The 21,259-nt window shown below is 41.4% G+C and overlaps 2 protein-coding genes and 1 non-coding gene across 8 annotated transcripts in view; 1 reads left to right on the top strand and 2 right to left on the bottom strand.

Annotated features, from left to right (window-relative positions):
• LOC128413097 (prothrombin-like) overlaps positions 1-1,408 on the top strand; it is a 33,803-nt gene extending 32,395 nt beyond the window's left edge. For all 3 annotated transcript variants that reach the window (XM_053386930.1, XM_053386965.1, XM_053386974.1), the window contains 2 exons: positions 422-492; positions 1,134-1,408. In XM_053386930.1, the coding sequence (XP_053242905.1) occupies positions 422-492; positions 1,134-1,277 (215 nt within the window). In that variant the 3' untranslated portion in view covers positions 1,278-1,408. The remainder of the gene's footprint in view (positions 1-421; positions 493-1,133) is intronic.
• Positions 1,409-4,043: 2,635 nt separating this feature from the next.
• The window catches only part of CKAP5 (cytoskeleton associated protein 5), a 41,680-nt gene continuing 24,464 nt past the window's right edge, over positions 4,044-21,259 (bottom strand). For 2 of the 4 annotated variants that reach the window (XM_053386853.1, XM_053386869.1), the window contains 16 exons: positions 20,354-20,503; positions 19,766-19,969; positions 19,171-19,306; positions 17,851-18,044; positions 16,350-16,522; positions 14,620-14,793; positions 13,451-13,571; positions 12,540-12,719; positions 11,803-11,990; positions 11,035-11,110; positions 9,954-10,142; positions 9,727-9,864; positions 8,524-8,607; positions 7,105-7,261; positions 6,063-6,217; positions 4,044-4,747 (listed from right to left, as the gene is read on the bottom strand). In XM_053386853.1, coding sequence (XP_053242828.1) covers positions 4,499-4,747; positions 6,063-6,217; positions 7,105-7,261; positions 8,524-8,607; positions 9,727-9,864; positions 9,954-10,142; positions 11,035-11,110; positions 11,803-11,990; positions 12,540-12,719; positions 13,451-13,571; positions 14,620-14,793; positions 16,350-16,522; positions 17,851-18,044; positions 19,171-19,306; positions 19,766-19,969; positions 20,354-20,503 — 2,568 coding nt within the window. In that variant the 3' untranslated portion in view covers positions 4,044-4,498. The remainder of the gene's footprint in view (positions 4,748-6,062; positions 6,218-7,104; positions 7,262-8,523; positions 8,608-9,726; positions 9,865-9,953; positions 10,143-11,034; positions 11,111-11,802; positions 11,991-12,539; positions 12,720-13,450; positions 13,572-14,619; positions 14,794-16,349; positions 16,523-17,850; positions 18,045-19,170; positions 19,307-19,765; positions 19,970-20,353; positions 20,504-21,259) is intronic. The other 2 variants (XM_053386862.1, XM_053386878.1) reach the window with 2 other exon arrangements.
• On the bottom strand, positions 13,282-13,391 carry LOC128403070 (small nucleolar RNA SNORD67). Its single transcript, XR_008327857.1, has one exon. It is a non-coding gene; the product is annotated as a small nucleolar RNA SNORD67 (small nucleolar RNA).

Raw genomic sequence — 21,259 nt, 5'->3', positions numbered from 1 at the left:
TACGTTTAGCAGGTATTTGCTTGTATCCTGTACACATGAGGCAGATATACAAATGGTGAAGCAAATACATGGAGTGATGAAAACAGGCTGCAGAGATCCATAACTGGGTCCCCTAGCATATCTGATCTACCTCACATTGCTGTACAGAAACACACAGTCCGATCCCAATTCATACTGAAATGACAATAAATGGAAGAATAGTGAAAGCAACATGGAAATTTATGGAGATAGATCCCAGTTTTAGTTAACTAAGGGCTGATCCCCCCTTTCTGGAAAAAGAGATTTCTGGTTGCTTGAGAAGGCAGTACACAGGCACTGATTTCTAAAAGATTAAGTATCAGAAAGTGAAAAGCAGCAAAAGGAAAACAGAAGAGATTGAATTCACTATTGTCAACCTCAGATGCCTTTTCTTGTTGTTTAGGGTACAGCCCTGAAGATTCTCAAAGAGGAGACGCCTGCGAAGGTGACAGTGGAGGCCCTTTTGTCATGAAGGTATGTGTAATGCTCCAAGTGACATAATACATCAATCTCAAGTGGCAGCAAAAGGGTGACATGTGTCATGACTTCTTTGGTGGGCCCCGAGCTTAAAATATTGGATCAATAATAGAGGAACAGTGCTCACATTTCAGCAAGGATGCAGGGAGCCTTGTAAGCAAAGCAATCACTTCAGCCTCTGGCAAGAGAAACCTCTTTGTCATTTGGCAGTCTGCTGTTCAGGGTGGAGACTGGTTGGCCCTACCCACTATGGGGTTCAGTCCCTCCCACCATCAGCAGGTCACTCGTTACAGCCCTGAGTGAACGCCACCCTCCGTGGGGGGCGGGGGGAGCTTTCCACCTGACATAGAAACAAGCTTGTGGATCCAATTTATATTGAGAAGTCAATCTTCACATGCATTGTTGGGCAACAAGCCCAACATCCCACATCTTTGCGATTAAGGGTGAGATTTCCTTTTAGAAAAGAGATACTCATAAAGCTCCACTGTAAGAAATACCTGGATCTGGACCTTCTATGGGCTCTGAAAGACTTGAAATATAGAGTCCTGCTGCTACTGCTTGCCCTTTTTATCTGACCTATATGCTTTTCCCCAGTATGCTGACTCTTCCTTGGTGCTCTTGCACTCTCCTCTCTCCAGAACCCAACAGATAATCGGTGGTATCAGACGGGTATCGTCTCATGGGGAGAAGGCTGTGATCGTGATGGCAAATATGGATTCTATACCCATGTCTTCCGCCTGAAGAAATGGTTGCAAAAGGTTACTGAGAAACATGGGCATTAAAGAACTTAAGCTCAGCACCTGCACAATGATTTAGAGATGTATGTATACTGGTCAAACATGACAGGTAACTAAAAGCCTAAGGAAGGAAACGTATTTTGGCACAAACCTCAATAAAGGTTCTGGACCAAGTACTCAAATCTCCTTTGTTGTCAATTGCAAAAAAGTGAACTTAGCAGTACAGGTACTACTTGAAAAGTTAGCAAAGCAAAACTGTGACTAAGGTGAATGTACTGTATCTGGTTGAATGAACAAGTTAAATAGCTGTGCAGGATAACCCTACGCAGGATCTTTTAGAATCAAGCCTCACAATATACAATGGGAAATCCTCAAGTGTGGCTAGGGTTACAACCTCAGCATAAGAAGTTGTAAGTTATGTGGCCTTATTTATCTTAGAGTAACAAAGGTAGGAGTACACTTAGCCTGCGTTTTTGCCTTCAAAAAGGAGAGAGTAAAAGAAGTTGCCTATAGTTTATCAGTTTCGGGGCTCTGGGCAGAAAGCAGATACATTTCGATTCTTCCAGCAATTTCAATACAAAAAATATAGTTCAAAGTTCAGAGTGAAACTACAAGCACCACTTTATGATATTCATGGGAGTAAACCAAAGGGCAGCTTGTGTGTTCTTTGGTGTGGTAGCTGTGGGATGTAGTTTTATTCAATCCCATTAAACAAAAAACAGTAGTGTCTGCAAGCAAAGAAATGTACCCCACCATTGTCACAGCTGTTAAATTGAGCCTTTTCTACAGCAGGGAGCATTTCTAAGTGAGGCATCGTTAAAAGATACAATGGAGAAAACTAGTCAAAATTCCATGAACATTGACAAAGGTTGCATACATACTATATCTTTAATTTCCCGCCTCAAAGAATTTTGGGCCCTATTTGTTATGGGTTGCTGAGAATTGTAAATCTGGGAGTGATAAACTACACTGCCCAGAATTCTTTGAAGGAAAGAATGTGCTTCGATTGTGCTATAAGGATATGGTGCATACGCTATTAAGATAGTTTATATTCATAAAAAACCTGTTATTCATACTAATGCTTAACAGACGTCCTTTCAGACACAGGTAGGCAAAGGAGCTAGTTCTCCTTGAGTACCTATCATAGGTAGATCACCAAGACTGAGGGAGTACAGAGAATTTTAGTAGTAAAATGTAACATTTATTCAAACATACTGTAGAAACATTTCCATTGGCTCTAGGTTAAGCTAAACGTGGCTTAAATAGGGCATTTCTGAAACCAGCACTGAAAGGGGAGAATGTATCAAAACTAAAGCCACACCTATTGGTGGGGAGAGCATCTTTTTAGAGAAAACAAAGTTTGCCAGAGATTTCATTGCATTTCCAAATCTCACTAATGACACACATACACCCCCCCAGCAAATTGTATTTCTAATGACCATTACCTCTCCGTTCCTTGCACTTACTATACCAGTGTGAGCTCCAACATAAGAGTAAGGAGCAGGGCATCAGCTACAAGAGGAGGCTATCACTAGATGTGCACAAGCAGCAACTCAGAGCCCCACAAACTGTATGCATTTTGCACCACTGCAAGGCACACCAAAGTGCTATAGAATGATGTGGCTGGCAGGTGCTGATTCAATCTTTCATAGCCCTAGCTAAGGCAGCTGATTCAATATGAAGTGGCATCCACTGAAAAAAACTGCAAGTTAAAAATGGGAAGTGTGCAGAGTCCTCCCAGAAGGCAAATAATGCACACTCTGGGATGCGCCCTCTTATGGGCATCGATTCCAAATCAGCATACACATCATAATGTGTACACAATGACCAACGAAGTTTATAAAGACAACCAATTTGATTTGATGCAACACTAAACTATGGTGAATAGTAAATGCTATTTAATCAACGTCTAACAAGCACGAAGAAATGCAAATGAAATTAAATCTCTGTCAGCCACAGGAAAGAGCTGGTATTTCTGGGAGCATGTTAAAGCCGGTGCAATGCCACTTATGTCAAAATATCCAAGGCAGGGGCAGAGGAGGGAAGATTAACCTAGAAATTACTCCAACAACTGTGTGCTATAGCAGTTCTGAGTCTCAGATTGTAAGAGGCACACAAATGCATAACCCATACATAAAAGCAGCAAGTCCTCCAGAACAATTCCCCACAACCACATCCATGTGACCTTCAACTGCCACAGTATAATTCACCTTCTGAGAACACATGTATTTTGGAAACAGTGTCCCCAAGACTATGTTCTCAACCACTAGCAGCAATCACTGATCATACATTTACTACAAAACTTTCAGGCTGACAGCAGAGCTAAAAATATATCTAAGAGCAAATTAGCACATTGAAATATTCTGGGCTCCAGCATGTATAGCAACTGACATATGAGGAAAGGCCAACATGTCTTCAGTGTAGGATACTGATCATCCACCATGTTAAAAAATCAGTTCTCAAAATGGATGAAACTAAACCCTTAAAAGGAACCTGAGCATTCTAGCACTTGTAGGCTAACTAGATTAAAATACAGAGAAGGGCTTGGAAAGTGGTTTTTTAGGGGGTGAAATGTTCTGCCTCTGCCCTACGCTATTCTGGAAGCCATGGCAAGACTAACAGTGCTCTCAATAGAAATCAAAGATTTCTTCAACCTGAAGCATGCTTGCAATGTTAGTGTCTCAGCTTCTCCATGAAAGTTAATCTGCTGTGAAGGTTTAGACAGCAGCTCACGGACAACTAGAAATGCTGAGTCACTTGTAACTAAGAACATGGATGGACATTTCTCACCAACAGCCACTGCTGCTCCCAGAGAGTTAATGCAAACTTTATTTACAAAAAGACACTTAGTTAATTCATGCCATGCGTCCGTACAGAAACTGTTCAAGGATTATATGGAGAAGAAGTTGTTAAAAAGAAAAGGAAAACCACTGAAGAGCTTCTAAGAGTTAAGAGCTAAGAAAGAGAAGACAACTTTACAAATAAAGTTATGAGAAACTGGATTGAAGAGAATGGTTGTTTACAGCTCTGTACACTAAAACTAATACAGACAGTCTTCTACGGTCAATAAATGCTCACAGAGAAGCAAAGTATGTACAAAGACTTGTGCCACAATGACTTGGATCCTCCTCCAAGATCTGCTGTATTATACACATAAACCAGTTTGTATACAGAAGGCCTACATGAGGCCACTTAACTATGAAGACTTCTAGTTTAGTAAACTAAAGATGGACAGCTCTTCAACAGCCACGCTGTCTGATGCAATTTCACTTGCGGCTGCTTTTTATTCTCTCCAGTCTTTTTTTCAAGTCATCAATATTAGATGCTGCAGAGGAGGAAGTGGTGGTTCCAATGCCAGAAGAGTGGGTCTGATTGGAGTCCAGATCGATGTGCTGGTATTGTTCCCGTGACTCACGGAGCTGTGAAAGCTTACTGTGGAGCATATCTGTGGAGGATGCAACTGTAGGGACTGATGGCTTGGACAGCTGGGAGGTCAGGGGTGCTCTGTCTTCCTGCTGTGGACAGAAACAATGCTCAAAACACTTGTTCTAAAGCAATAATTATCAATACCAGAGCATTTTCTGTTCTGCTTACTATTTGGAAACCATTCAAAAAAAGGTGGTGTGCTTTTACGAGTTTAGAATAATGAGTGGGTTCATACTCCTGTGCTTATAGTGCAATCCTGATTATGGGATTGCTAAAGTGAACGATCCAGTATCTTGGCTTGCTCCTCCACCAATTGCATTTTCACTACATACAGCATCTGTCAGCTGGAAAGGAATTTGCTCAAGCACGCTTGATGCATAATAAATTAACACATGGCATTTGTTTGAGTCCACATCAGACACAAAGCTGAAGCTTTGATGCTATTCCATTCTGAGAGGGAGCCAGTCTTTGTAGAAACAATCGTCTAACAATACCTTTGTGACTGAACCAAAAACATCTTAACAATTCAAAGACAGTGTGAGAAATCAGGTCACAACTTGCTAGCTTCCATTTCCCCCACTCTCATTAGAAAGTGCTCAACTGAAGCTTCGAGATGGTTCACACATCTAAGGAACCACTGAACACTGTTCCAAAGTTTATCTAGATGTGGTCCTGGGTCAGTTTCTCCAGTGATTTATCAGGCATTAATGTTCTAGCATCTCTGCCCCATATAAACAGTATGTTTCTTTACAATTTTATTAGTTGTCACAGCTCAATATGCACTGATTAATTCTGTAACCTTTACACATTATTATTATTATTATTATTATTGCAAATCAAATATTTTATTGCCACAAAACCATTCTTTTCAAGTGCAGTCTATACACAGGCTTGCCCATCTGTGCTGATATGATAGTACGCCAAGCCTACACACGCTCATAGAACAATAAGCAGTAGTGCAAAAGCCTGACGTTTAGAGCTTTGGAGGCAAAAATACATTAGGCCTTCCCCTATCAGACAGTTCATGCACTACATACAAAGAAAAATGTGTATCATTGGTTGAGAGATCAATGAACTTCAGAATCGATCACCCCAAGAGGCTCAATGGTTTCATGACAGGCAAGATCAGCAAGCCCCTCTTATGTTACAGGGAAAACAGCAGCTCAAGTGATATCACTCGTGCTTTGTCTTTCCTCAGTTCTGTGCAGCGCCTGAAGTAGCTTCCTGTCCCAACTGGCTGCCCCAAGGAGTCTAGCGAAAGCAAGTAGTCTGCAAGCAAAGATGTGTCAAGCCTTCTGCCCCAAGAGCAAACATGCCATGAGAGACAAGGATTCACCAAGGGCTAGAGAAAGAGAGAGGATGCTGAAACACAGACACTGCCGCATACGTAAATCGAGAGAATACCTTTGCATTGTCAAGGCCACATCGTTGCCTGAGGATTTTTAGCCTTTCCAAGTAGACGGAAGGCCCCACCTCTTCCCCATTGGCATTTCCTATAGATGAAGGGACTGTATTGGTGGGAGTAGGGATACACGATACCTCCATCTGTGGAGAAACCCCTGGAATATGGAAAAAACAAAAACAAAAAACAAACACAAACACAAAAAATGAGTCCAAGCAGACACCAACTGAGGATTGTGATGTTTCTCAGGGTCCATGTGGTGTAGGAGCTGCTGCACTTTCTGTGCTCCTGGGATAACCTCAGAAGCCTTGGACCATGAGTCCACTGCATGGCTCCTACTCCTGCCAGCACTGCTTTTCCTGAAACGGGAGCAACACTGGCTATGGGAAAGAACCAAGATGTGGGTTCTTCCTATGTAGCAGTCTGAGGTTTCTGATGATTTTTTAAGAGGTGAAGGAAAATGAGCCAAGCTGCAGTGGCCCCAGTGTAGTTCGGATGCCAGGATGTGTCCTTATTGGTTCAGAGGTCTTTTAATATGCCTACTTCTGCAGTGGGAGTGACGCTGTTGATTCACAGCAGCTGTGACTTTGCAGACTACTTGCTTTTACTAATGTTTTCGTGGGTAGGAAGGCTGAGAACAAGCCTTTATGTATGTTACAAAGCAATTAGGAAAGGCAATGCTGCTTTCCCCTCTTGCATTGTAACATGGGATGGTGAGACTTGCTGATCTGAAGCTTGTGGATCGGGAGATACAATTTTCTTTGCTTCTACGTAGCCCAGGAACCAGCTCTTAGGGGGGAAAGTCAAATGCAATTACCTCCTGAGGCCAACAGAAATATGCTTGGTGAGAGACCATTGTGCAATTGCCCTATAATGTTTTAATTTCATGCCTATATTTCATACCACCAGTTACAAAAGAACAGATGAATTATTTCTGAAGCCCCCTACAGTCAATTACTAACTCGGGGAAAGCCTGACAGCCGCATTAGGATGGCAGCCACTGGCTCCCTCTAGTCCATGCTGTCACCGTGCTCTGGGAGTTACCTGTAGAAGGAATGCGCCCTTTGCCCTCCCTTTCCATTTCAATCAGTCGGAGACCTCGTTCCACATAGCTCTGGAAGAACTGTGAGGAGTTTTTTAGGAAGGGCTCAATGTCTGCATCAGAATACTTCTTTTTATATTCATAAAGCTCTGCCAGACCCTGCAAAAAGAAGAGCTTCAGTCATTCAAAAGTTACATGTTTACAAAATCATCACCAGCTTTAAGGTTAAAGGTGAGTGTGCTGCAAAACTGGTAAACACAACCGAATTTGAAGGTGTCCACTACAAAAGGCCCAGGGCCAAACTGCTTTTAATTTGGCAGGATTTATTTGCTTTGGAGGGGCTTATATGCCAGCAAATTTTATCCATGTCTGTCAAATGGTGTGTGTGTGTGTATTACTTCCCATTAATTAACTGGGACGAGGAAATGTGAAATGGTTTTGGACTGACTCAGCACCTCAGACTGAGGCAGGCTGTTTTCCAAAGTGCCATATCAGGGTCTGAACCTAAACTTGTGGTTGGTATACACTCCTAACATCTACCACCACCCAGAGCACTGTCAACAATACAGTGGTCCTTGGTTACAAACGGTTCGGGTTACAAACGCTTCAGGTTACAGACTCCGCTAACCCGGAAGTAGTACCTCGGGTTAAGAACTTTACCTCAGGATGAGAACAGAAATTGTGTGGCGGCAGAGGAAGGCCCCATTAGCTAAAGTGGTAGCTCAGGTTAAGAACAGTTTCAGGTTAAGAATGGACCTCCAGAACGAATTAAGTTTTTAATCAGAGATACCACTGTAATTAGAATTAGTCCACAGAATGACATTCACACAACGCACATTTGCTTTTCAACAACAGAGCATTTTGACTCCTTTAACCCATCCAGATGAGGAAACAATCATATCTACCTTTCCCTTAGCCAGGTGAATCAGCCAGCATACATCACACTGGCATGCAAGGCACAATGTAACCCTGTGGCACTATGCATCATAGCACTTTCCAACAGCTGCCACCTTAGCACCCAACTCATTAAAATGTCCCAGTCTCTGTGCATAGTAGCACTGGAGCGCTACAGAAAGTGCTCTGGCCATGAGAGAACAGTGATTTAGATCATCCAGGTGATCAAAGTGCTTTTTTAAAAATATCCCAATCTGGAAAGACCCCCACTCCAACAGGCAAAGGAGGACTGGTACTTACCGTGAAGATTACCTCCTGCTGGAGTGCAGAGTGCATCTAGGATCCACTCTTCTTTGCTAATCAACCAATAGCTGGTTTTCATTAAGACTCATGAATCAAATTCAAGCCGATTCACTATATTCTTTATTTCACGATGGACAACACTCCCAAATGAGCCCTTTGGGAATTCATTATAAGTACCAAAGTTCCTAATTTTTCACCTCCCACCATGGTAATAAAGCCCTCACCTCTTTAGTGTTTTCTTTAGACCCAATTTTCTTAAATATCTCTGCTAAAATATCATTCACTTTGGCCTTTGGTGTCTTTTCATCCTATAAAAAGAAATTGAGACATATTACCAAAATAGAGGGGTGACAGTTTAGGCAGTTGAAGCATTTCTATAAATATAATAAAGGGCAGATAAGTTGTCCTGATTGAACCAGTAGGTCTTGGTTGCTATTGCTATTAGAGTAAGAGTGGTCAGCTGCAGATTCCATACATTTTGCACAATTAGGAATCTCCAACACCAACAAGTAGTAAGTCTATGCAATGACATGGTGCTCAATAGCCATGAACTGTACCAGGTCTTGCTGTATAAGTCAAGACCTGGTCAACCATGAATGCACTAGGTGACCTGGAGGCACAGGATTACTGGACTGGGAAGAACTTGCATCAACCACCATGCAATGATACAGGTTTATGGTCAGTTGTAGGTTTGTGTGAGAATCCAACCCCAAGCAGGATTAAAGATGTACTGTGGCGAAGAAACAGATGTGCCCTCTTCCACCTCTTGGCTATCCTGCTCTGAAGCTCTACAACCTATGATACATACATACATACATACAGGGTGGTGAGAATCACTGTTTCCACATTCTGTTTCAGATGAACCTCTGGACAGAACATAGACATTTTTAACCTTGTGGTGGTGGTGGTGGTGGGGAGTCCTAGCATCCAGCTGTTCAAGGAACCAGCTGAGATAATAAGAGGCCAATGGGCATTAGCATTAGCACACACCAGTAAGAATAAGATGTTAACCTTGTAATTAAAGAGGCACAAGATGCAACAATGTTAAATTAAAAATGTACATTTTAACATTAGTACTTGCTAGCAGTTGTGCTGCACCAAGTTTGTATGGGTTTGAATTTCAATGTTACTGTTCTAGAGGAGACAAAGTTTATGCCAAGAAGCAAGCCCCTCCCTCTTCACACAGCTTTCTCTTCTGTTGGCTACACATGAAAGGGGAAGAGGAAGGCAAGACAGTCAGATCATGCTCCATTCTCCTTCCTTTAGAAGTGAACAGAGATACCTGAAGAGCTTAATCAGTCTTCTGAATGGTCCGAGGTAAAAGCACGACACAATTCAGAAAAGATTCCAGTTGTGTGCCCAGTAAACTGACAAGCTTCACCCCTGGGTGTCATGTTAAACAATTTTTAAAAATATGGAATACGTACTGTGCGAGAAGCTCCCTTTTCTGTGCCTTTGTCAGACTTGCTTCCAGTTTGGTCCAAGGAGTGTTTCATCATTTTGCACAGGTGGGCCTCTAACTCCGACTCATTCTTGTTATCTATCATTGTTAGATGATCCAAAAGCTAGGAAGAAGTGGGATACCTTTTAATTAAGAAACCTTTTGTTATTCCAGAGATCATAAGCACCTTGGGGTGAAGCAGTTTGCTCTCACCTTGGGTCCCTTCAGCTTGCACAAGGTGTGAATCAAAGTCTTCAGCGTCCGTATTGGGAATTCACTCTTGCATTGCTTTAGTTTTTCTTTTGGAAATACCTTCATAAAGATGTGGATGTCCAACATGATTCGGTCCAGATTGATAGTGTTGATAGTTTCAGGGAGAAGTCTTACCATTCTCCATAAACACTGTGGGGGAGGGGGGAAAGGTAGATGGTTTCTTTGATAAACATTAAGACAAAGCAAGTCCTCACAGTAATCTAAGAATGTCATCTCTGAACTTGGTTCTTTGAGCTTAAAATGATATATGGATTATTCCTTCACAATGGGCTTGGTGCCTGCCCAAACATAAGAATGCCCCAAGTCCTGTCTGCAATATCTTTGTAAATGTTGCAACCTCCCACTCAGTCCCCAGCCTTCCCTGCATTGTGTGAGGAAGTTTGCAGGGGGCTTCTACTTGCATTTGCTTGAATAGGAGTAGACTCATCCTGCACTTGTGAGCAGAGGCCCCCTGCCGACTTCCCACACAATGCAGGGAAGGTTGGGGAGTGGGGGGAGGGCACAATGGCCATGAAGATGTCCCCTTTCATGCTTTTGAGCATTCACATGTCTAGGTAAATGCAGGAACCTGACATGTTGTGATGTCTGGGCCTGAGTTTGTTTTCTCCCAAACAAATCACAGGCATTAAGGAAAGAACAAACCCTGGTTAGTACTCTTGTTTGGCTGGAGAGAGACAAGCCACAAACCCAGGGGCCACAACAAGTCAGATTCTGGCTTGTTCCCCAGAAGCATGGCAAGAGCAGAAGCTGTGCAGAAAAGAAGCAAGAAGTTCTCAACAGCACAAACAAGCATGTTCTGCATTCATATCAAATTATAGCTTGTTTTAAACTGAGGTTTAATGTGATTTGCAAATCAGGCAATATTTAGTTGTGCATTCATGCTAGAGTCATTTCCAGTACAGCCAATAACCACACTTTTTTGTAGAAGGACCATGAATAGGAGTAATGAGAGAGTCTGCTAATACACAATCACTATGCAATAGAAAATTGAAATAAAAAACAGAACAAGAACAATACACACCTTCATTACTAGTTCTGAGAACTTGGGAGAGCTTGCTGTTGTTAATAGACAGTCCTGGAGAAGAACAAGCAGGGCACTAGGATGAAAAAAATGAAGCATTAACTAACTATACAAATTCCACAAGTATCTCCAGAAATACATGGGACAACACACATTGATTGGCCAGTTCAGCTTCTTAACACAGTGCTATGCAATTTCTTGCACAATATCAACATTTTCATTATTATTATCTTATAATTTAATGTAATTTTATTTTTATTTACATTTGCATGCTGTTCTAAAACTTCAAGCTTTTTGGGTGGCTTACAATAAATAGGTAAAAAAACTACTGAAATACAAAGTAAAACATAAAAACATGAAAGGGAGTGGGGAGAGAATCCAATATAAATACAACAAAACTTGCTGGAGCATCAAAATTAAAATAGATTTAAAGAGAGGTTCAGACTGCTCAAGTTATTCAAAATACCGATAAAGGGAATGAGATCATTCAGCATTTTTAGAGATAAGACTGGATGAGATCTCAGATTTGTACCCGTAGAGCACAGAGATTTGAACAAACCTCAAGGTTAAATGACTGCCTGGGTTTAGTGTAACTTGATCAGCAACTGCAGAAAGATCTGACAATGCGGTAATAAACTATAACAAGGAAGACCAATAATATCTCATCAAGCAGGTGTTCAAATTGTAGCACATGCTACGTCTTGTGGTAAGAGGCTGCAGTGATGAGGGATTTGTTAAGATGTTTGCCCTTAGCAAAAATCTATTTACCTCAATATGTTTGTTTGATCAGATTTCTCCAGAACTTTTACCACCAAGAGGTTGACTGATTTGATAACCTGCTGGTCTTCCTCTAGATCATCAACTCTCGAATCCAGCATTAAGGTAATGAGGCCATGCATCAAGTCCTTCAGCACTCCTGCAGAGGCCTCCCGGGCTAAGCTTTCAATCTGGAACAACTGCCAATGGAATTCAAGTGTTAGATACCAGGATATATTCAGGATAAAACACTACAGTCTAGATTAGCACCCCAAAACTCCATTTCTTGCTGCTACCTGATTTGAGGGAAGTAAATACCTATTTTCATACATCTCACTGAAGCTTTTTATTGCCAAGAATGATAAAAATACTGATAAAAGTTAGGGATTAGCATCAGTATAGGATTTGCTTTTAATCTGTATCTGTAAGAAACCATATATGCTTCAGAACTGCTATTGTGTCTTTCCGGTTAAATCCAAAGAGGTCCCCAGCTCTATAATAGAATTTTTTTTAATGGCTGCAACTTTTCCTCCTTTTTCACAAAGCAGGATGAAACTTGCGGGTACAGGAGTCCATCCAGAGTGGATCAAGGCTGTAAACTACCTAGATACCAAAATAGTTTACAGCACAGAAGTGTTACAGTACTTTAAGAGGCAATTGTATAGCGCAACAAAAACTAAACTAAAGACACTATTAATTGGTTCTACTGGCTGAAACTTCCACCACGTTTTCCCGATCAAAAGCCTTACCGAAATCATGTTTCCAATGATGCAACTGTACAACTTGACTATCTCATCCTTGTCTAGTTTCTCATCAGCCATGTGCGTATTGTAAATGAGTCGCAGCTGCATGAAGGTAGCTATTAGAAACTGGTCAATGTGGCCTGACATAGCTTCTGCTTTGTCCTCTTGTCGCAAAACCTCATCAATCTGCAGACAAACCCAACATTATAGCAAGTTTTTAATAATGGTATCATTTCCATGAATAGCATGAAAAATGAAGAGTCTTGTGGCCCCTTAAAGGCTAATAATTTAGTATAACAAATATATAAACTGCCATAAAACTCTGGTTTTGCTGCAATAAACTAGAAATTATTCAATATAGTTTCCTGTTATCTACTGTACCAACAGACATACTGTTTATGTCCTAAGAAAACCCACTTTTACAACCCAAGTAAGCCAGACCATAGTTTAATTACCTAAAGCTTAATTAAGAGCCTATCAATGATTCTATAAGATTTTCTGGTGTTTCATTTTCATGCATGAAATCTGCTCCATTGCTGCAACACATAGCAAGGCAAGCAACGAGCCTGCCCCATCTTGCCTGTATCTCATCAACAGGCAACCCAAGGCCCCATCAAGCTTAAACCAGCCTATGTTATGGTAGTGAGATTTTTAGTATATGTGCTGCTGAAGCAAGCATCAGACATCCACCTGGAAGATGGAAAAAGACATTTTGCACTAACACCCTCTTTTCTTTCTCGTCAAGAACAGCGAGTCAGATGGCCCCTGTGCACTTGGCTTTGTCACCAGGGAGGTTCTGGGTGGCACTTGTGTCACCAACACTCAGCTCCACCAAATGTGCAACTCATCACTCTCGCATAATACTTGCTGACCCCATCAGTGTTATGTAGCTGCCAACCAGAGAGGCCTTCACTCACCTGTGCTAGAGCTTGGATACTAGTATTGATATCACCACTGGCTACCTGGGAGATGACAAAGTTGATGGTGGAAGCTGTGTTACTGTGCATATCATCAAAGTGTGGAGAGACGGCACGGATCCTGGGTGGAGAAACAGTGTTATAGCTTAAAGGGCAGCAGATTCAGTAAGTCACTAAGGAGCCTGGGTTAAAAGATTAGAAGCAATTTGTCATCTCCAGGCAGTTCAGATTAAAAGCACCCCATTTTCTTTAAAGTGGATAGAGCAAGTTGATTAATGTCTGAATATTTTGAATATCTGAATGTCTGAGTATTACACAAAAGCCACCTTAATGGGAGCAACCCTACCCCACTCAGTATGTTGTCCCCAAAGTTATGTTTGGATCTCTCTTATCAGGGCTGTGTAGAGTAGGGGGGTTAAGGAAAGGTGCCGGTACTCATATCTTGATAAAGAAATGTTGTGGTGCCAGAAGAAAAAGGTTGCTGTAGGCAGCAAAAAGAAGGGTGATGGTACTCTGTACCAGAAAGTATTGTCACATAACAACAAGGGCTGTGTATAACTGGCAAAGTAAACCATAAAACCTTTTATGCAGATAAAATGTTGATATATCTGACCTTTTCCATAATTATTCTGCTTTCAAGATCCAGGCTTTCAAAGAATTTGAACATTTTGGCAAAGGCTATGAATAGGAGATAGTACTGTCCACAATAAGCTTAAAGATTCCATACCCCAACCCAACCTCCAACCTTTGCCTTAGCCTGTAAGAAAGAAAAAATATGCCCTGTGACCTCAATGGGAACCATACCATTCTCAGGATGCCCAGTGTAGCAACATGTAAACTCCATAGCTGCACAGCAATACCATGTTTAATGCACACCATTCTGAACATACCTCTGGTAAGAATTTAGTATGAAATGTGAATGAGGATATTAGCCATTGTACATGTGGCTAATAAAAATATTTAGGGAAGGGAGATAATATTTGAAAGAGTGCAGTTTGAAAGTCTTCCTGGTTTGACACAGTTTCCACATTTTAAAGCTTCTCCCTGAAGCTTCCTTTATATAAGGGAACTTGGCTTCATATAGGAGATTGATATACCTAAACTACACACACACACACACACACACTCCCCCAGAGTTGCCTCATTAGCAGTCCTTGATCTGCACTCACTTGGGTTCAGGGATCAAAACTGGTTCAAATATATCATCCAGTTTGTGCTGGACAAGTGCTGGCATTTCACATCGCACTCTGCCATTATCATTTTCTATCTCATCTAGATCCAGTTGAAACTCCCGTGGAACTGCATGCGTCGTCTCCGAGTGGCCACTCATGTTACGGGCTTGGCTACAGAAATCAAGAAAAGCATTTTTTATTATCAGGGTTCCACAAACCTACCCATCATGTCACCCGTGGTGACTGCCCCTCCATCCCACACCCCCAGCGCACACAAACCTTTTCAAGTTCTCCATAAGCTGCATATAACTTGGAGAACAGTGCCTTTTCTCCCTTCCTGATAGGATTTTGCAAGAGGCACAGCCAAATCAATTACCCACCCTTTCCCCAAGTTTTTTGCGGTTCACAGAGGACTCTAGAGAGAAAATAGGTTTCTCTTTCTCTCTGGGCTTTTGCAGGATTTGGGGAAAAGTTCATAGTGATCACAAGTAATGGTTGGCTATTAAGCCAAGCTAACATTTGTGGACCCGATTATTATGGCTGATGCAACAATCCATGCTGGCATCTATCACTAGTTCCTAATCTTCCATATCAACATAGATAAGGAAATCTATTCAGCCCCATCAGCAATTACCGTAGGTGCTGGGAATCCAGAACTTTTTGATAAGGTGCTGCTGGCTTCCCCTCAACACCTATAGGCCTTGCAGCAGGGACAGCAGCAAAGACATGCTCTACTGCACAATGCTAAACTGAATGTGACAGTAAAACAATCCTGGTAGGTTCATTATTTGGCTCTCTTCCCATATAAGGGAAAGACATTACAGTAAATGCAGCCCAGCAAGCACAAAATGCCCTAGAATGAATTTTGCACTCTCCAAATTCAACTCCCTATTATGCCTATTTTGCTAGAGCCTGCCTACACAAAAGGGCATTTTAGAATAGAAAAAAGCACATGGCATTAGGAACAAGAAGCATTCCATTTCCAGAAGTGCTTTTAAGCTTAGATTTACTTCTTAATTTCCTTATATGAGCTTCCCAAATAATAGCTGTTGCATTACATTTGATGCTGATCAGGCTCCAGGTATCTCAAATCTTCTACCAGTGACTCAAGACTGGAAGGGTTAAAGCAATCTGGTCTTACAATGTATCCCACTGACACTAGTCAGATTCCTGAAAATTGCAAAGTTTAGCTCTTTTACAGCTGAGAGGTAAGCCACTATTATCAGTATTATTTTTAAAAAACAAAAACATAGCCAAGAAACAGCAACCTGCCTGACACCACTCAATGATTTTCACAGCAAAGATGGAACTTGAAGCCAGGCTTCCCAAACAGCACACTTAATATGAATTGTTGCATTGAAATCAATGGGACTTATTCTCAAGTATGTTTAGGATTAGGGCATGGGAAAGGTAAGACAAAGCTATAAGAGCCCTGCTACCAAGGATTTAGTGGTCAGTACTTACATCCTATAAGTGCGATACATAATTCTGTCCATGGAGAAGCAGTGAAAAAAGGCACAATACCATTTAGAAAGCATTCAAGACACGACAAAACAAATGAAGTAAGGTTCAAACATTTTGATTTGCAGCATTTTTTTGCAGTTTGCGACACATGCAGACATAGATGATTAAAACAAAAGACAAAAACACAAGGCAACAGCAAGGTATGCTTTTTGCACAGACTGTGGAAATGTCAGGCAAACATTGCATTTCCCCACTTTACATACTTGAGTTTGGAAGACATGTCTTCAGCCGGTCCTTTCCTCATCATGTTAGCATTGGCACTCGCACTCTGAGCCCTCTGTGGCTTCTCTTCCACCTGCTTTGCTGAAGTGGCATTTGGCCTCTTAGCAGACCGCTTTATTCGCTCCTCCAACATGCTCATGTCTTTCTCCGAAAGCTGTACAAGAGAGCAACTTTTCAGTGCCATGACAGGTATGCTCCTTAGTTCAGACTCCAATGCCATTAAGAGTGTTTCAAAACCTTTGCTGTTCCTGTGTACTACTAGACTTACAATACAGCTAACCCCACCCCTTAGCCTAGTTCCTGTACTCAGCAATTATGCCTACTGCTGGACTGCCTGTTTAGTTATAAAGTGTACCAAAATTCCTTCAAGCATCAAGTAGGAACAGGCAGAATCTGGCATTTAATTAAATAAAATACCAACACAACACCACCCTCTACAGCACTGTGAAACATAGTCCAGTTTGGGAAACAGGCTAAAGGAATTTGGAGAAGCAGCAATTTTGGGGGAAAAATATGATTCCCATAATACTTGCTTAGTGAAGAATTATATAGTTTGAACCACTGAAAAAGCAACACCTATTTATGAAGAATTTGATGGAATTAGAGAAATCAGGTATTCATGAAGGAAGGAAAACCCAAAGCTTCATTGCCTCCCATATAATCCTGATTAGGAATCAAAAGAGTGGTTATGGACTAAAAGGAACCAAAGACTGAAGGCGGTCATTTCCCCTGGGAACTTCCTCCTTTAGTTTCCTGTAGGCAAGTGCACCCCAGCCCTTCTATCAAATGGCACCTCAGAGGACAACCATGTGAAGCTACTTTTCAATAAGATCTGAGAGCAACTTTATCTTCTCCTATATGCACAACTATGTAATAAAACAAAGGGGCTATTGCTTCCCCAAATTCCTTGTCAATTTTGGAAACCAACCTATTCTCTTTGTGTTGCAGTTACCTATGGTGCATTCCGGGTGCTCCTATTACTCCCAGTGCACCTCTCAATGCAGACAAGAATCATGGAATATATTATGTGCTTCCGCTTTGTGTCTCAAGCTGTCTCACTGTATCCGTATGCCATGGCCAGTTTGTGAGATGAGGATGAGTGGCTTGTATGTGCCTTCTCCTCTGACTGATGCAACTACCTTCAGCTCCTCCCTGTTCTAATAGTCCTAAAGTATTTTGAATTACAAGGCTCAAAGCAAACAGGGAAGCCAAACTGTTTTGTATGTTGCTGTTTATAAATACACATTCCTTACAAGGAAGACAGCACCTACTCCTGCTTCACAATTCATAACTGTTCTAGAGTTCAGAATTCATCATTTTTTTAAAAAAAAAGTATATTTGTTCTTGACACTCAAACAGAGCTTTCAACATTAATCGCAACTGACCTGAGGAACTTGCCTATCCATTCACGACATTACCTGAGTGACACACTACTAAACATTCAATATTTTAAATATTGCCTGTCCATTTCGGTTTACTCACATTTCCAATCTGCTTGAACACTTGGTCTCCATGAACATTGTAAACTGTTACAATGGTGTTGAGTGCAGCATTTCTGACAGTGTTGTCCCTGTCACCAATATGAATGGCAATTTCCTTTAAGACTTTGCCTGGAGTTGGCTGGCACACATTCATGCCGTATGATTCAACAAGACATCCCAGCTCTTCCAAGCATTCTACAGAGAAACCAAACAGAAATGGACATCTATGAAAACAAAAGGCTGCACCCATTTGGTTTACAAAATACTTGTTGATGCTTTTGTATATTCTAAATCTGATTTATTATGAATAAAAATAGGATCTTTTATAGTAATTTTATGAACCCCATGTATTTGCAAGGGAAAGGTAGAGTAGTATCCAACTAAGTTACAAAATCAATTAAATTAATAGACCTATGTTGGTTAGCAAATGTACATTACTTTCAATTGCTCTACTGTGTATATGAAGAAAAATGGATGCAATCCTTTGTCTTCAAAAATGCTGAGTAACCCAGAATTAAGTCTTTGCTAGTTCACATTCTTCATTCATTTGATTAAAAGTTTTCAAGAAAGCACTGCTTGAAAAACTTAATCCAAAACTCCAGCATAAAGCCTCTGAATTACAACTCATCAAGAACCTCAGTTTCCTTTAGCTGAATAGAAATAATGATTTTTGTAAAAATTGCATAATGGGTGAAAATTAGCTTACGAATGCCAGGATATCCTGGCATCAGGACGCACCTTCCTGAAATCATGGAGAGCTGTTGCCAGTCAGTGTCGACCAGGGTAGCCAATGTGGTCCCTTTTAGATATTATTGGTTTACAGTTCTCATCAGCTCCAGCCAGCATTGGCAATGGTCAGGTATGATGGGAGCTTTAGTACAGCAACATCTGGAGGGCAATGCATTAGCCATCCCTCAAGGTAGACAATAATGAGTTAGGTGGGCCAATGGCACAAGGCAGCTTCCTATGTTGAAATGCATTCAAGTCCACAAAATCTTATGCCGTAATTATTGTAGTATAAGGGACCACAAGGCTTTGTTTCTGTAAACTTAATATCCTAATCTGCAGTGCATTTTAGTGACCAACAGCTTCTGCTAAAGCAGAGTTTTCCAAACTGTGTCACAACACGTTGAGTGTGTCAGCTACAGTGTGTAGGTGTGTTGCACGAATGATCCTCGCACTCCTCCCAGGGCTGGAAAAGGGTTAGTTTAACCTCTGGTTTGATAGTAAAAGTGAATTACTGTGTCGTTAAATGATGAATGTCTAAAAAGTGTGTCACCAATATGAAAAGTTTGGAAACCTCTGTGCTAAAGCCTCTCACCTGCCCGCTGTTTTGAGTTCTTTGACTTTGTTCCCTCCATGATAAAAGTGAACATCTTGCTGGCTGGGTAGACAAGGCACATCCTGTTTAGAATGGCACGGACATCTCTGCGGATAACATCTTTTGGTTCCCCAACCTGGAAGGTGAGGAGGAAATATTTGCAGATTTATAGAAGCTGGAAGAAGCCATTAGGATGCTTATTCTGGAGGGTGCTGGCTCCTAGTCCACCCCAGCCAAGTCCTTCTCTCAAACAAACATTGTGCCTTCCAGTGACTGGGAAAAAAGAATACTGGGAAGTATGAGGATAAGGGATAAATGATGGATATTGTATGATGTATGTACGAGTTGTAAAAATCCATTAAAAAAAAGAATACCCTGGGTGTTTGTACCACTGGATACAGCAAGGAGAAAGGTTCATATTCCCCATGAGTGAGAAACGCCATGAAAGGCAGAACTGATGGAAACTGGAATACTCATTCCTATTGGCTAGAATGGTAACTGTTTTCCAGTTCTGGTTCTGCAGGCTCCAGAGAAAGGTGGGCTTAGTGTATTTTGTGAGTGACGTGACTCAAAAACTTTTGCCAGATTTGGATACCTTCAAAACAAGGTAGGGGATGAAGGAGGTGGCCTCATTTTCAGTTAGATGGTACTCTTCTTGGTTCAGCATGGCAAAAAGCAGCTTGAGGTACTCCAGGACCTTCATCAGGACACTTGTGTTGGTGTCAAAGAATCGCAGTGTGAGCCACTTCAGGATTAGATCCAGACAGCTGATCACTCCATCCCTTTCACTATCCAAATGCTAGAAGAAAAAGCAAATTGCAGTGTCAAGTTCGGACAAATAGGCAGCACTTAAAATTAAAGAGTCATCTGACAAGCCAAACAATAACTTGGAAACTTTCCTGGTACCAGACACTGAAAGATGGCTGGACCGCACACGCATAATAGCTACTTGCGTCGGCTCCTATAATTAGCTTCACTGTATACACCTGTTGCACAAGGCCTAGATGAGAAAACTGGGAGGCTGATACTAATTGCCCTATTCTTACGAGACTATAATGTAGGGCTCTGCGTTGAACAGGGAGTTTCCAAAGCTTGCATGCTCTGGGTAACCTCCTTTATACTTTTCACCACCAATGTTGCTACTATAATTCTTCATCTACAACCACAAATACAGTCTTCTCACCTCAACCATAACAGCAATAGCTTTGTTGTGGTGCTGAAAATCTGCATGGAACATCTCATCTTGCAACCACTTGGCAACACAGCTGGACATCTGAGTCTTCAGTTGCTCAATATATTCATCACGAGGAGTAGTAAAGTTCCATTTCAAAACCTGCGAGGGCGAAAAACAGTATCAGCACCCTGCTCAAGAGAAGGTGTGAACAGCATTAACTTCAGTCCCTGAACCTAAAAAAATCACCTCAAGGTTAGGAAGGGGAGAGGGAGATTGCTTCTTTTAAAGAAAATATACCTATAATGATTCATCTGGTTGGTAACACATCTGGTGTTAGATGGTTTAGGTTAAAAAATATGTAAATAGTACCTGTCTTCTAATTATATAGATATCAAAAGGAATTAATGTTGGTAGAGAGAGGGAAAATATTTTCCTTCACAAATGTATCTGTTCACTTAAATATGGATACAATAAATTTTGTTTCAATTCCTATCACAGTATTATTTTACCCTCACAATAACCTTTGAAGTGGATTAGACTGAACCTACGCCAATTGCATTGACCTATTTCATACTTAATAACAGTGCTTTATTTGAAAAAAGGAGGTGCTGGTATGCACCCCCTCCCCCACCACTGCTTCCCGCCCCCAGAGGCATTTTGGCAAGACCCGCCAAAGTGGATCTTCCACAAAGTGGCATGACTAGAGGGGCCATTTACTTGACATGCAGAGCACTCTTGTGGTGCAGCTAGAGTGGCCCACGTAGCAAGAAAAGGAGGAAAAAGCAACATTGGCCACTCTAGCCATAACACTTTGTGGTAGGGTAAAGCAGTCCTCTACCACAAAGTGCAGTAGTTACTGCCTAAAAAAACCCAAAACCTGCCTAACCAGCAACCATAGTTTAGTGCTATACAAAC

Source organism: Podarcis raffonei, chromosome 1 (genome assembly GCF_027172205.1).
Source record: "Podarcis raffonei isolate rPodRaf1 chromosome 1, rPodRaf1.pri, whole genome shotgun sequence".
NCBI classification, from domain to species: domain Eukaryota; kingdom Metazoa; phylum Chordata; class Lepidosauria; order Squamata; family Lacertidae; genus Podarcis; species Podarcis raffonei.
This window is presented reverse-complemented; position numbering and strand designations above follow the sequence as displayed.